The following is a 14,472-nucleotide window of genomic DNA, read 5'->3' as shown; positions in this document are numbered from 1 at the left end:
GGCCTAGGAGATCAGCGCAAAACCAACACGTCCGAAGTTCAGTTGTAACGTGCAGAAGGGCAGAAGGAAGCGCGCTCCCTTCCCAGGCTACATTGACAAAGCTCTTGAATAGGTCGGTGATGGCTGGGATCGCTGTGGCGATCATGATTCTGCCCGAGAGCAAATTGGCAATAATCTGGCCGAATGCAACGAGGAAGACAGCCAGAGAAATGCCGGCCATTACAGGAGTGACGACTTTCTTTAGGGTATATTTTTCCTGGCTTTATGGGCTGGCAGCTCTTTCTCTCGCTCGGGGCCAATTCCATGTACTTTCTTCTTCCGATGGCCATCCTCATGCTCAGGACTCGTTCCAGCTATGATTGCTTTGCTGTCCATGTCGTGAGGATGCGAGCGTTCGTACCGTGTGGATAGAAGGGAAGGTGTCGACTCGTTTGTGAGGCCTTTGGCAAAGTGACCAAACATCGCTCGTTTTGTCCCTGGACTGCCCGAGACAAGGCAGACCTGTCGACGGCGGCGTCGTGTCTGCCATTGTACTAGCAGAATTTGCGTTCTCTGCGCTGCTTGATCTTGTTCATCGAGCGCAGTTTGGGATGAATTCCAGATTAGCGTCCGAGCTTTAATTGCCCGACAGTTCGGCCAAGCGCGCTAAGCTGTCCGAGCTGTCATCGATGTTCGTCTCAGTCCCTCTCAGTCCCTCTGGGTAGTTACAGCTCGTTCTTATGGGATAAAGACATCGGCGTTCCTCACCTTGCGCAAGGGGAACGGATTCGCTGCCATAGATTGGAAACAGCTTGCTCCAACTGCAAGCGTGGCAACCATGGCCACTGCAACTATCGTGACGCCGCTGCGGCAGACAGGATCGAGCGACTCGAGAGGTAGGTCAGATTATGTGGAGGAGAACTGGCGGAGCTGGCAAAACTTAGGAGTCGATCCTAGAAGATTGAACCACAAGCGACCGACGTGAGGAACTAGTGGCTATATCCATACAACCTCTCGAGTACAGCACATCGCGACTCCGCCGCATTCTTCCGCACGGCCTTTGCGATGGTGATAAAAGGATGTTTCCAGGGCATTCACGCACAGATTTCAGTCTGAATCACATTGCTCGAGTCTGACTGTGCCAAATCCTCTGTTCCTGATTGAGGCATCGCGACAGGATGATCCCTTCAGAGCTCAGCGGGTGTGAGATTTGCTTTCTCGGGTCTCTGCGGCAAGTTCGAGTCTCTACCGCTGGTAAGCTTTCCACAGACCGGCGACGCTCATATGTCGCCGAGTTTGCCCTCTCAGCATGGAAGAACCGCCAGATGAAGCCAGATATCGTTACTTCTGTACCAACACCGGCATTTCTAACCAAGTTTGAAACAGAGCTTCCAGAGTTTGCCAACAGCTTATCAGAGGAGCCACCATGTTCCACGCCGCTAAACAAAGCTAGACTCGAAAATGACTTTCATGCTCTAGGTTAAGACCGCCTTTCAACTCGACCTTTCTGGGCGACTTTTGGGGCAGTCTTGGCTGAGCCGTTACCTCTAATGTCACAGCAATATCGTATCACATGTTTTTGCTTTTTAGCCAGCTCTCGAACCAAAACTCACCATGAGGTTCCATGAACTCAGAAAATAGGAATTTCTGGAGGATTTGTTTCATCGATTGCCAATCTACGGTCTGGGACGCGGAAGCCTCGATCGCAAGCATATCACCGAACCAGGTCTCGACCGGGTCGACTCTTTTGAGGAGTAAACGCTGCTCATAAAGGGTGCCAATATAGAAAATCCAAAGCCGAAGTTCTTGGAACAGGGTCCTTTCGAATGGTGTCATTGTCAACCGTACTAATTCGCAGATGCGCCGTAGATGAGGAAGGATGATGTGAGATGCCTCTCGTAAGTTAACGCCGTTAATGGACGTGACATCAATGAGCGACCTCGAGACGAGAACAATTGTTAGACAGGCGCCGGCGTAGAGATATTTTTGCCCACCCGTCGGTAAGGAAAATGGATTGCCACCATCGGTTGTGTCAAAGTACGAATCCATCAAGGTTAGCGTATCAAGAAAGTTTTGTATCACACAGAAGTAGGACACGTTAAACCTCTTTATGGGGTCCGCGCAGACCTCCGCGGGAAGGGGATTCGACATAAGAGTCGCCAGTCGCCGGGACCGGACTAGAACAGAGCGAAGAGGCTCATGGTTGATGATACAATCGGGGTACTTGTAATCAGCGGGTAGATACTCCAGATCAGGGGCTGCGAGTCGCTGCAGCCTAGCGATTATTTTAGAGCCGTGTGGACGAGGATCATAGCTGTCTCGTTTCATTGTCATGATGGTTGTGTCAACCGCCCAGAACATCATGCACAAGTACATGTAATATTTGAAGTCGACATCCTCATCGTTCAGTTCCGCGATAAAACGATATAGCATCTTTTCGTGGATCGCCGCCGCCGCGAAGTTTCGCGCGGTACTCTCAGCCCGATAAAGCCAGTACATCTGAAGAATGAGAAACTTCGAGGCTTTGTACGGAGCTCCCTGCGTGGCTGGGAACCGGGCAATCTCGTTCCTTAGCAGCAACATACTGTGCGACATCATTCTCATAGCTATTTCTCGGAAAAGCCGAGCTGCAGGAGGTGGCAAGAAGAGACACATGACCACCACATGTGACGATACAAGAGCCAGCGCTGCTCCCTGGTCTGTCAATGCAGCCGACGTGAGCTCCCAGTTCAAGACAGCACTGGGAGAAGACAGGATGCTCGAAGACTTCACCACCGTCGGCTGGGCGATTGGATGAGAGATGCGGTGGAAGAATGGTGTGAAAAACAGTCCCGGAATGCCTACATCACGGGCAAAGGCCAAGACCTGGTTAATGCGAGAAGTGATGCTGATGGCGTAACAATTGAAAGCGTCCGAATTACCACCTGGGGCGGTGCTGATCGGTTCTCCCCTCGATAGGACTTCCACAAGGCTGTCGAGATCAACGACTTCATCCTCGTCTTCCATCTCGGGAAGAGACGCCAGCAGCTGCCATACTGATGCATGTCCGCCAGTCACCGATGTTGGTTTCTTCGGATACAAAGCGGAAGATTCTGGGTTCAAGAGGATTGGCTTTTCAGCGCGACCGGAGCGTGTTTCTCCTGGCGGTACGTATCGGAGGTGTAGCGAAGCTTTTCGCATGTGGGTTACCGTGGCTGCATGTGAGCGTCGATTGGCGATTTCCAATTCATGTTCGCGTTGCGTTTGGCGCCGCTGTGGTCTTTGAGGCACAAATCTGAATATTGTCGGCCGTGAGGTTGTCATGGTGTTTTCTGACGGAGATAGATCACTCGCCACACCCGAATCATTGCCGAGGACAATAGCCAACAGCCACGGAACCTTGATAAGTGACACGCCCGGCAAGGTTCTAAGCTCTGCTTGTGTGTTCTGGCGACCCGGTAATTAGATGTAAAGGTGGAAAGGTAGAAAGATACCTGAGATTAAATACGGACGAGTAGAGCAGCACTAAGTCAGATTCCCGGACTGAGGGTTAGAGGAATTTGGAACCCACAAACCTTCATGCGAAAGGCTATTGAACATGGTCAGGTCGTGAGATGAGTCAGCGTGCATTTGGAGATACGAATTGGAAGCCGTTGTCGAAGCGAAATTGATGCAGCCGAAGCACTAGGTCCAGCACTGGTATACGCCTCTGTACGCTAGATCCCATTCCCGTTGAGTGTAACATCGCTTCGTCTCTGTATGCAGCTGTGCTGTCGCTGACAAGCTTTCGGGCCAAGGACAGATCTGAGATATTTTATGCCGAATAGCTCTGTTCACGGATCACACGTGCCGGGCATGTTTTTGTTCTAACTAGCTGCCATGCACCCACCCGTCGCGCATTCTTGGTTTAACGGGAGACTGTGAGATCTTTACCCCTCGTTGATTTGTGCTGCAGGCTGCGGTTGTTGGCCCTCCACCCTCTGGCAGAGGTTAACCGCGTCCACATCCTTCATTAGTCAGTGCCACAGGAGCGCCACATGAGTGCCACACGAAACTAGATTCAGCCTGTGATAAGGTCCTGGAGATCTACAGGAAATGCTTAGCCGACGTCTCGTGGCTATCCATAGTTTGCTGGCTACGTGGCAGTCTTCACTTTCATTGTAGGTCAAATAATGCGTGAATTCGATCAAATCAACTCTAGAATTATTTACTCCGAATTAGATCGTTATATAATGACGACCACTGCCAGAGTTATCGCTAGAATATATTCGAGTGTCCGTTGAGAATACCAGGTCGTCCGGGTGGCATCGGAAACAAGAACGGGAAACCCTACTGCCGGTATATCATCCACAGCACAAACACGGTGGCAGTTGTCGTCATCTTCTCTTTTTTCGAGGAGGCCTGTGTCTCGCCTGAATTTCCTCTTCGTTTCATCCGGTGTATACCCAGTGACTGGTCCGGAAGTATTGAAAACCACGTCGATCCAACGAATGTCAAGGTATGCAGCTGACCCTAGAGTCATGTTTCCTGCCCAAGTGCCACCGTTACCCCACATGTTGATAATCAGAACGCTTGGGAATCGTGGGACACCGTACTCCTTCTCGAACAGCCACTGACCGTTCGCATACCAGGAGCTCTTGGTCGGCGTCCAATCTAACCGATATGTCACCCAGTCGGTCCACACGGTGGGAGCTGGAAGCTCAACGTCGGACATAGCATTAGGGACATATACACCATCACTATCAAACACCGGGTGATTGGTAAGTCGGATATGATTGGATGGGTCGTTTGTTAAGATCTCAATGTCAGATTCTTGGGTGTCGTTAAGGTAAACGAAGATACCGGCCACAGACCCGGATGCTCCACGGATGCGAGCACGGAGTCGAATCGAGGCATGGAGGAGATTCCGTTGTTGGTACTGTATCTCCGCGGTGGAATAAAAGTTCCTGCTGCGGTAGGCACGCAGAGTTAAGTGTGTACTGGGCAATTCCTCGGGATTGCGTTGGATAAAGACATTTTGAGGAGACATCTGCATAGTGACAGGATAAACGGGAGGAGTGCTTTTGCGTCCCCAGGTTTGAATGCTCCAGTCTTTTGAGAAGGCATGAGACCTAATGTATCCTTGCTGGCTAGGCTCATCACCGCTGGACTGAGAATCTGTAACATTGGCAGGCTCGCTATCGTAGACACTGTCGGTTGAGACGTCTCCAAAGTCAAAAAATCGATGGTATTGGAAAAATGCCGACGAGCGGCCATTGGTGACATAGCAGTCACATTTGGGCGAGTTGTCGTGTAGGCTTTTCGCAGTAACGGAATTGGCGAACTTGCTGAGCACAGTATAAACTACTAAGGCAACAGTCACAAACCCCCTGGAAAGGACCATTTGCACGCGTCTGCGTGTCCACGGCTCGGAAACTGCTCAGGACGAGGAGGATGGCGCGTTCGGATGGAAATCTCCAACGAGGGGGTGAAACCTTTCCGCTGGGGCTTTGATTCGTTGATCTTTACGATCTGAGTATGATGAGATGCCTGATAATCTGCTTTGTTCCAATTCAGCTTTTGCCGGCGGTGGGATCTGGCGTATGTACTGCGGAACAGCTCGGCGTAAATTGCGCGGTCAAGAGATGCCTGCTGGAACCTGGCGTCGGCGGTTTGGATGGTCTGGATTACGCTTAGAGAACATGAATGAAAGACTGATGGCAGAATTCTTGTAGTTATGTGATATGAGATTGTTGATAATTCCTTCTGAGACAGCCAAGCCGGCACGAAGTAAATGCAAATTGCATTGATAAGGACAGATTAGCATACCAAGCCATGGCGATAACAAGCTTCAGCCACAATCAGTTAGGCGACCCACCTTGCCGTCAGAGTGGTTGATCTTGCAGGAGAGAAACAACAACAACAGATAAGTATGATATACAAACAAGTGTCACTACTTAGCCAATTTGTCCGTGATTCCGTCTACACGCTTCGCGTGGCTGCTCACTCCGCTCTAAGACATCCAGTCGTTCGGGACAAGGCTTCTGTTGCCCTTGTTTCTTCGATTTCCCACTTGTTAAGACCCATGCGTTCAGAGGCATCTGGTGGACCAGAGAATGCAACAAGTAGGAGACTTTGCAGGTAAAGCTTCATACATCACAAGGTCATGTTGAGTTGTTTCGCCAGTGCCAGCCTTCCATCAAAGCGACGGGCATCACCAGAGAAAAAACTTATCAATCACGCACGCCCGGTCGGCTGGTCAAGTCGCGAACTCTCGGCTTTGCGACGTGCGAACTCTTTCTCCGCCCGCCACACGAGAGGCGACTCCGTGGCAAAGAGGATATCGAGGTCTTCCAGATGGCGATTTGCGGTTTCTGCAACTTGCTATCAGCAATGGCTCAAGGGCCTTGGACGGGAGCAGCTTACCAACGTAGAAAAGATAAATTGGAATAAGCATAAGAACGTTGATAACGGCAAACGCCACAAATACCCAAAACCCAACCGCAGTGATGAGGTATGGGATGATCGTATTCACAACTCCGCCGGCAACCGAGAATGCGACCACCGCTAGCGCCGTACCCTTCGCTCGAGTGGCAAGTGGGAAGCATTCTGTTGGATACACCCAACTAAAGTCAATGCGTTAGCAGTCGTCATCTTTTACGACCGGATTGCCACTCACCAGGTAGTCAACCATGTGCTGCCGTAAATGAAGGTATAGATGTACAGAATTGCACATACTCCAGTGCCGAAACCGGCAGCCTTGTCCGTTCCTTGGTGGGTGAGCGTCATCTTGCTGAGCACGCCGCCTACAACAAGTACAGTGCCCATCATGGTACATCCAGAAAGCATGAGCTTTCTCCTGCCCACCCTATCGGCGAGGAAGACCGCCAATGCCAAGCTGGCGGTGTAGTTAAAGAAATTGCCACCGGCTAGCAGGGCAGGCTTGTTGCCCGTAAAGCCACTCAGGGCAAACATCTGTGGTGCATACGTGGCGATGAAGTCAATACCAGTGAGTTTCTGGAGGACTTGAATGCCCGCTCCCAGCAAGATGCGGCGACGATTGTGAAGATCATCTTTCCGGAATAGCATCGAGTAGTATGTGGTTGATGCAGCCTTCGCTTCAAGGCGGATAGTTTCCTTGATCTCTTCGATCTCTTGAAGAATGGCTTGGTGGTCCGGATTCGAGCGGCACTGTTCCAGGATTTCTTGTGCTTCGTCAACGCGACCGCTCCTTGCAAGGTGACGTGGGCTTTCAGGATAGAACGGTGTGATGATCATGATGACGATCAGAAAAACGACTTGGAAAGCGACAGGGAATCTCCATGCAAACGGAGCTGCGTGAGTCTTGACCAGGGCGTATTCCATCCAGAATGCTAGAGTGCTTCCGAGAAGAGCCATCGTGAACTCGGCAGCCACAAACGCGCCGCGGTACTTGGGGTCGGCGATTTCTGATGACCTATCGGAAATCCGTTAGAGCTCAGCCTCCCGAACGAAAGACAATTGGTCCATTACCAGATCGGAACAATCGTGTTGAGATGCCCGCATCCCACACCGCCTATCACACGACCGACCATCATCATGCTGACGTTTTGGGCGGCAGCTTGCAAAGCCGCGCCAACTAGGGCCCATACACAGCCCAGTTGGATGGTCTTGAGACGTCCAACCTTGTCTGCATAGATACCGACCAGCAAGCCACCGATGGCGAAACCTAAGAACCAGATGCTAACAATGCCGCCGATGAAAGCTGAGTCGCCAGAAGTTCCTCCTTCGAGACGCATGAGGTGCAGATAGTCCTTGTTCGAGTTGACTTGCGACATAACACTGGCGTCATAGCCAAAGAACATGATCGCTGTGCCCGCAAGGAGGAGTACTGCACACATCATGGGTGCTCCACGTATCCGTAGACACCGTGATTTTGAGTAGCCCCCAGGAATATATCTAGCCCATTGTGGTTCGGGTTGAATCACGTCAGGAGGAAGACGCTGCTCCAGCATCTCACATTGTACTTTTTCGGTGTCGGAAGTCGCTTGATGCTCGGCCATGGCGAGGTAAATGGGCATGCTCAAAGCATCGATACTTGGGAGACTCAATCTGGCGCGGATTGTCTAGGCCTTTTGTATGTCCTGATCTAAAGTTTATACGTGGCTCCTAGCCAAATAAGCTTTTGCTGTGCCATGGGGGTTTTCCACGGGGGAAGAAGAAATGGAGTTCAATCGTGGGGAGCGGATCAAATTCTACCGAGTGATGATCACTGCTAGAACCTCTATGGAGAGCAGAGATGGTCACTGGTTTCGGTAACTTCTCGACCGCGTTGTGGAGTATATACATCCAGAAAGAGTTACTCGGTGTAGCGGAAACCGAGTTAAAGCTTTCGTTCCAGTAAAACCACAAAGGATATTATAAATAGTTTCGAAGAGATATTCCGAAAGGTTAAATCAGTGGCCAGAAGGTCTAGATTAACTCTCCCATTATTAAATTTATGCTTTCACAGGCGGCACATCTTCTACCGAGTGCTTCTCCAACGTGTCCGGGTACAATGAACGAACACTCTTGGTGCCTTGATGTTGCCGTGAAAGACGGAGAAACGAGGTTGGATAGTCATGTAGTCTTGCCTCTTATTTTGTAAAGGAGCAACGTCAACGGTCTCCGACTGCAGAACTTTCGACCGTGGGGATTCTCTGAAACCGGACACCTGCCCAAACGATTGGACACTTCTCGAAAGCTTCTACCGTTCGTGCAGTACTCTCTACCGGGAGCTGGACGATCTCTCACGAATATAAGGCCTTAGGAGCAGACAGAATGCAGTCATCGGTTGAAACAAAGGACTGGTTTCTTAGCTCCACTGTTGGTGCAGAGAGGGTTCAGTGCCGGAATTCAAGAACTACATGCGGCTTGCTTTCTTACAACTGTTACACCACCTAGACAAGAGTATTTGACAGGCTTGGGAAGATTATCAAGGGACAACGAAGGCTGGTTGTTGCCCTCCTTGGCCATTGAAATCCCCTAGGTTACCACGTAGGCGTAACAAGACCAGTCTAGACATATCAGGATGTTTTCACATCTCGTTGCAGGTAGGATACCATTCTCGTCTTCTTACAGACACCCCACTACTGGAGTACGTTGTCCCGATGATCTTATTATGCTCTGGCTGACTTCGTCATCGCCCATCTAGCGTCATTCTTCTTTGATTCATAGAACAACGTACAATCCAGTACACGATCAACGTCGAAAACAGTCGCTTCGTTTCCTTGAGGAGCCGCCGGTGGTGGATTTGAAGTGTCCTAGCCCCCGGAGTTGGAGAAGTTCGGATGCCTCGACGAGGTGAGTTGTTCATTCCTATGGCGATCTCACCCCTGGGAACAGCGATGTCGAGCTCGGAAACTCGACACGAGGCCATTCTATTTCCGTCTTTGGGCCTGAACGGGGTGGTAGTCGGGCTGAGCTACGGATCCCCCCCGCCACAATCTGGGCTACGGCCCCGTCCCCAGCATTCGCCTATAGTCACCAGTTTTCCGCCTCTGCCCCAGTTTACAGAAGCAATAACCTAGCACCGATTCAAGTCTACCTACTGGTCACAAAAGTTCCCTTTCTCTAACGTAATTAGTCCTAATTCAGGTCTGGTTTCAAGGAAAAGCAGGAAATTCGCGTCATGCTGCTCCAAGATCTGCTGTCTCATCCAAAGGCTCTCATCAATCCCAGTGAAAGAGCATACTAAGTCATTCGAACCCTAAATCTTCGTGCTCTCTGCCCAGAAAAGTCATAGATCCAGGTCCTGCACTTGACGAGCAATACCCTCCTGTTATCGCGGGTGATGGAAGGTGTATGACAGGTCACCTTCGTCCGTTCAGGTAGTGTCTCGATTATGCCGCTGTTTCGAGCAGATCGAAAAGAGGCAAAGTTTTGATGCGCGGTGAATCGATCGACGCCAAATTCTTATTTCCCGCGCACCCTAGCGAGCCCGATTGTTACGTTTTGGCCCGGGCATTAAATCTTGACTGGAGATAGTACAGTTTGATTTGTCGGCAAGGCCCCCATGGTCGGGAATTTTGGTCAATTCCTTCAAGCACGGAGAACAACGCCTCTTCGCACCATGAATGTATATCGTGAGTAGATATATGAAGAGGTATAGCCTCATCGAGCAAGCTCATGATATCTTCACGCAAGGGAGCCCACGCGTCCGCAGTGCACCCGCCCGCCAGGCTGGCCCCTTGCAGATTCTGTTTGGTAGGCCTGTATGCCAACCGTCAATTGCTCTTTGCTAGCTACGAACGATCACTTGTGAGCAATTGGTCCTTACTGAGACGCTCCATCGCTGCGGGCCACCATCTTATAACTAATGCATCATGCGGCTTCTACGGCTTGATGCAGAAAACGACCTGTTCCTGACCGAGGATCTGCCCAAATCTCCGGGACCGTACGGCATCCTCTCGCACACATGGGGAGGGAAAGAAACAGAACTGATACTCAGTGACTTTCATGAAGAGACGGGCAAGATCGACAAGGGCCAGCCCGAGGATGGATACGAGAAGGGGATCTTTCTGCGCCAAGCAAGCCTGCGCTCATGGACTTGAATATTGCTGGGTAAACACGTGCTGCATCAGCAAATCCAGCAGCGCAGAACAGTGAGGCTATCATTTCCATGTACAGGTGGTATCAGCAGGCGGCGAGGTGCTATGTATACATGTCAGATGTGTCAGTGACGTCTGAATACGACATGTCGCAAGAATCTAAATGGAAACCGCAGTTTTGGAGAAGCAAGTGGTTCACGCGTAGCTAGACGCTGTAAGAGCTTATTGCTCCAACTCTTGTAGATTTCTTTTCGAAGGAAAAGATTTGTCTGGGCAACAAGACCACACTGGAGTCCGAGATTCATCGGATCACAAACATATCTGTGAAAGGCATTCGAGGAAATGTACGTCAATTTGATATTCAGGAGCGACTATGCTGGGACAGCAAACACAAAACAATACGTGAAGAGGACGCCGTGTACTGTCTTTCAGGACTTGTCGACGCTTTCATGCAACGTCTCTACGGCGAGGAGGATCATCGAGTATACAGTCGACTTCAGCAAGCGATTCAAGCATCTATCGCACTAAGAGCACTGTCAAAAGATGTACATCTACCTAATCAAGAGACACGAAGCTCTACGAGTGGTAATATGTGCGAGCACGGCTATCCCAGTTACTCGTATCGCTCCGATACTGCACAGAAGGAAGAGGAATTCAAAGTTAAGCAGGCTTATCAGATGGCAGATGATACTTCTGATCATGGTCAGATCTCCTCAAATCATTGTCGTATCCTGAGATGGAGTATCGACATAACGGGGTTGATTATATGCAAGATAACACGTGCAAATAGCTACTCGATCATGACATTATCGTACATGGAAGCGTGAAGCTAACACGGCTAATATACTGATGGTCTGCGGTAAACCAGGATCTGGAAAGTCCACAGCAATGAAAAGAGCTTACAGCATCGCAAGAAACGAAGCTCGCCTCAACGAGGTGGTAGTCGCATTCTTCTTCAATGCGCGAGGCGTCCCGATGGAGACCAGAGTGGAAGGCTTCTTCTATTCGGTGCTTCATCAACTGCTACAATGTCCTAGACTCAGCAGTGACGAGGGGTTAGAGGCCTGGAAGCGAAAGGAAACCTCGACAAGGTCTGGCTGGAAATGGACAGCAAAAGACCTTCAGAACATGTTCCTGGCGTCTACGTTGGGCTCGACTGTTAGTCTCATCAACGCTCGTCAAATGACAGTACATCCACGTCGATTTTACTTTTGTTTTCGACGTGGTATTGCTTTCCGCGTGGCTGCACGAAGGTTCCATAACACAGGAATCCTAAAAGTCAAATTCTCCGGCGCAGATCTGTAATGTTGGATCCAATTTGGGGAGCGATCGGCAAGATGCGCCGTGGGGAGGTCTCAGATGCCTGATCGGTGCAGCAGACTCCCCCAACAGTGCCTCCAGCAAAGAATCGCTTGTGTCCGGATGACATGGTGTTGCACCAGTTACTCAACGCTATAGAATAGTTTTTCGAATGGCTCGAAGTTGAAGAACGGGTCGTCGTAACTTTCGTAGTCGCTGATTACATCGCCAAAGCCGAGATGTCGAAGTACCTGTGTGCTTGATTGCGGAGTGCCGCCTGCCCAGCCCTCGAGCCACGGAGCCGCATTGTCCACTCCAACCGCGTCAAGTCCTGGTGGGTGGTCGTCTGTGTAACTTTGAGGCGTGTCAGTGGTGTAGAAAGCCCCGGAAGGGAAATTTGGCCCGATTGTTGTCTGGTTCTGGGCACTGCCATGGATTACGAGGATATCGTCCATGTAGTGCTGCACCGTCCGTTTGATTTCGGTCTCAACGCGGTCATGCCACTTCGCAATAGACTCCCTGAAGGCTTCAAGAGTTTCTCGATATAGGCCAGCTTGCGGACTTTGGGTCGCAATAGACTCAAGGACAGTATTCACCTGCTCGAAAGCCTCGTCTATGTCCTTTCGAGGCTCTCCAGCAAATTTGCTGAAGCCGAGTACGAGACCGGCTCCAAAGACCCATGCCTTGAGCAGACAGAGGTTTCCAAAGGAGTACCCATGCCGGTGTGCCGCCGCACATGTGGCTGCGGTACGCATTGCGGCACTGACACACAATTGAGCCATCTTGCTGATGGTGCTGTTTTTGATCGCCATGTCTGATGCCTCATCGGGGTTGGGAATCAGCTGATCGGGAGCTCTCCCTCGGAGCCGAGATAGTAGATAGGCTATCAAGAATGGGCGTGAAATGAGTATGACGGCGAAATAGTAGATACAAGACACGTGCAGCGCTCCAGCTAACTTCTGCCTTGCTGATAAATCTCCTTGGGAGATTGCGTCTTTGCCTGTTGGTGATGTGATACTTCGCAACGCATTTCTTGACACATTAGCATCACCTGTGAACGAGACTTTGCGCAAGCTGGTTGGAAGCGACTGGCTCCAGCTCTGCAACTTCTCAAGGAGACTCTCAGCTGTCGGTACGTGCAAAATTTTGCCGGAGCTGAGTTCGTCCACAATTTCTTCAAGTAGGGAGCAGCCTTTTACGATAGAGTTGAATGGCGTGAGATTGTCGTTGCCCAGGTATTCGAATGAGAGATGGGTCTGGCTGGAACTTTGTCGGATTGCTGGTAGGCTTTTTGGTTTCCCAAAGATGAAGCTCGAAAGAACGTCGACGTTGCGCAAGCTGTTCCAGATTCGTGCTCTACTGGCGGCAACATCAGTCTTGTGCAACATATCATGCAATTGAGATCGTACTTACTTCGAGGACGACTCGCTCTCGGAAGAATTGGAGTATGTTGAGGCACGGTGTAGGGATAACACACATGCGGCTTTCGCCGCCACACCCAGGTACATTGAGGCTGTATCTCTTTGACAGGCACCAATCATGTAGAACGCCAGCAATGTGAACAAACGAACCATAGAGAGGTTTTGTCTTCCAAGCATGGTCTTAAATGCTGCTTCACGGCCATTGCGGAAGTAATAAGTTGAATGTGCTCGGCAGGTGAAGGGCTCCCGAAGCTGAGCCCCGATAGCTAGGGCAACATCGGTAGCCGGGATCAAGTCGCCATCCAAGCCCCATCCCGGAGGATCATGTGCGTATACGTTGCTCCGATACATGTCAGCAAGCTCATCCGTTGAGAACAGTTCTAGGAGGCCGCTAGTCTGTTTAGTCAGCAGGGGGACAGTGAGTGGGTGGCAGGAGCTCACGGCTTCCAGATAGGCTCCCAAGAGCTCATCGCGGCTATGAGCCGGAACTGGATGGACAGCGTCTTGTACATCGTCTTGCACCATCTCATGTCTCGCTCCTTCCGTGAACGATGTCAAACCCACATATGGGCGGAGAGTCTCGCGCAAGTACTGCAAAAAGGAGTGAGACGATGTCTCGCTATCAGCAATGTGCCTATGAGAATTGTCCGGTTCCGGTTTGGCTGGCATCGCTTTAGCAGAGGCTGCATTGGGAAGTGCGGGAGTAGACACTGCTGTGGATGGATCTCCCTCAAGAACTATGCTGACAGGCGATCGCTCAGCTGTAACGCCAATAGTGGACCGATGGTGCTGCGCACTGGTGTCATATACGGGCCCGCGCAGCTCGGTCCTGTTAGTAGTGCGACGCCGTCCATCGACGCCTGAGATGCGACATAATGACTCTTTTCCTCTACCTATACAGGTAGAACACGGTATTGAGCCATTGCACCTTATCTTAGATGCTTTGCAAGACGCGCATGCCCGAGAAACCCGCCTTCGTTCCTCTGGTGGTGGCTTCGGGCGCGGCATTGACGAAGCGCGACTGGCTAAGCGGTCGCTAGGGCTTCTCACCTACTTCGACTGCGGGTGTGCGAGACTGCGCAATCAACAGAAGAAGCCATCTACCATAGAAAATGAAAGGATTAGAAGTGTGGCAGTTCCGTCGAGCTCAGCTGAACGCGGGGAGGTGGTTGGGATTAATTCGCCAATTCGCGGAATGCTTATCTGAAAGACCCACCAAGCGATATGGGGTTCGGCCTGTGGGACAC

The 14,472-nt window shown here is 50.8% G+C and overlaps 6 protein-coding genes across 6 annotated transcripts; 2 read left to right on the top strand and 4 right to left on the bottom strand.

The window, feature by feature from the left end:
- Positions 1 to 1,548: 1,548 nt before the first annotated feature.
- PV08_02294 (uncharacterized protein) lies at positions 1,549 to 3,282 on the bottom strand (the record flags this gene model as incomplete). The annotated part of the gene is made up of 1 exon (XM_016376653.1): positions 1,549 to 3,282. One exon carries the CDS (start codon positions 3,280 to 3,282, stop codon positions 1,549 to 1,551), a length of 1,734 nt encoding a protein of 577 aa, XP_016238223.1.
- Positions 3,283 to 4,183: 901 nt separating this feature from the next.
- On the bottom strand, positions 4,184 to 5,341 carry PV08_02293 (uncharacterized protein; the record flags this gene model as incomplete). Its single annotated transcript, XM_016376652.1, has 1 exon — positions 4,184 to 5,341. One exon carries the CDS (start codon positions 5,339 to 5,341, stop codon positions 4,184 to 4,186), a length of 1,158 nt encoding a protein of 385 aa, XP_016238222.1.
- An 833-nt stretch (positions 5,342 to 6,174) lies between these two features.
- Positions 6,175 to 7,979, bottom strand: PV08_02292 (uncharacterized protein; the record flags this gene model as incomplete). Its single annotated transcript, XM_016376651.1, has 4 exons — positions 6,175 to 6,311; positions 6,364 to 6,563; positions 6,617 to 7,393; positions 7,450 to 7,979. The coding sequence occupies 4 exons, from the start codon at positions 7,977 to 7,979 to the stop codon at positions 6,175 to 6,177; spliced, it is 1,644 nt and encodes a 547-aa protein (XP_016238221.1).
- A 2,301-nt stretch (positions 7,980 to 10,280) lies between these two features.
- On the top strand, positions 10,281 to 10,508 carry PV08_02291 (uncharacterized protein; the record flags this gene model as incomplete). Its single annotated transcript, XM_016376650.1, has 1 exon — positions 10,281 to 10,508. The coding sequence occupies one exon, from the start codon at positions 10,281 to 10,283 to the stop codon at positions 10,506 to 10,508; it is 228 nt and encodes a 75-aa protein (XP_016238220.1).
- Positions 10,509 to 10,954: 446 nt separating this feature from the next.
- On the top strand, positions 10,955 to 11,810 carry PV08_02290 (uncharacterized protein; the record flags this gene model as incomplete). The annotated part of the gene is made up of 2 exons (XM_016376649.1): positions 10,955 to 11,207; positions 11,374 to 11,810. 2 exons carry the CDS (start codon positions 10,955 to 10,957, stop codon positions 11,808 to 11,810), a joined length of 690 nt encoding a protein of 229 aa, XP_016238219.1.
- A 137-nt stretch (positions 11,811 to 11,947) lies between these two features.
- On the bottom strand, positions 11,948 to 13,894 carry PV08_02289 (uncharacterized protein; the record flags this gene model as incomplete). The annotated part of the gene is made up of 3 exons (XM_016376648.1): positions 11,948 to 13,163; positions 13,218 to 13,621; positions 13,667 to 13,894. 3 exons carry the CDS (start codon positions 13,892 to 13,894, stop codon positions 11,948 to 11,950), a joined length of 1,848 nt encoding a protein of 615 aa, XP_016238218.1.
- Between the last annotated feature and the right edge of the window lie 578 nt (positions 13,895 to 14,472).

Source organism: Exophiala spinifera (assembly GCF_000836115.1).
Source record: "Exophiala spinifera strain CBS 89968 unplaced genomic scaffold supercont1.2, whole genome shotgun sequence".
In the NCBI taxonomy this organism is placed as follows: Eukaryota; Fungi; Ascomycota; class Eurotiomycetes; order Chaetothyriales; family Herpotrichiellaceae; genus Exophiala; species Exophiala spinifera.
Note: the sequence above shows the minus strand (reverse complement) of the source record. Positions and strands in the feature narration are given on the sequence as shown.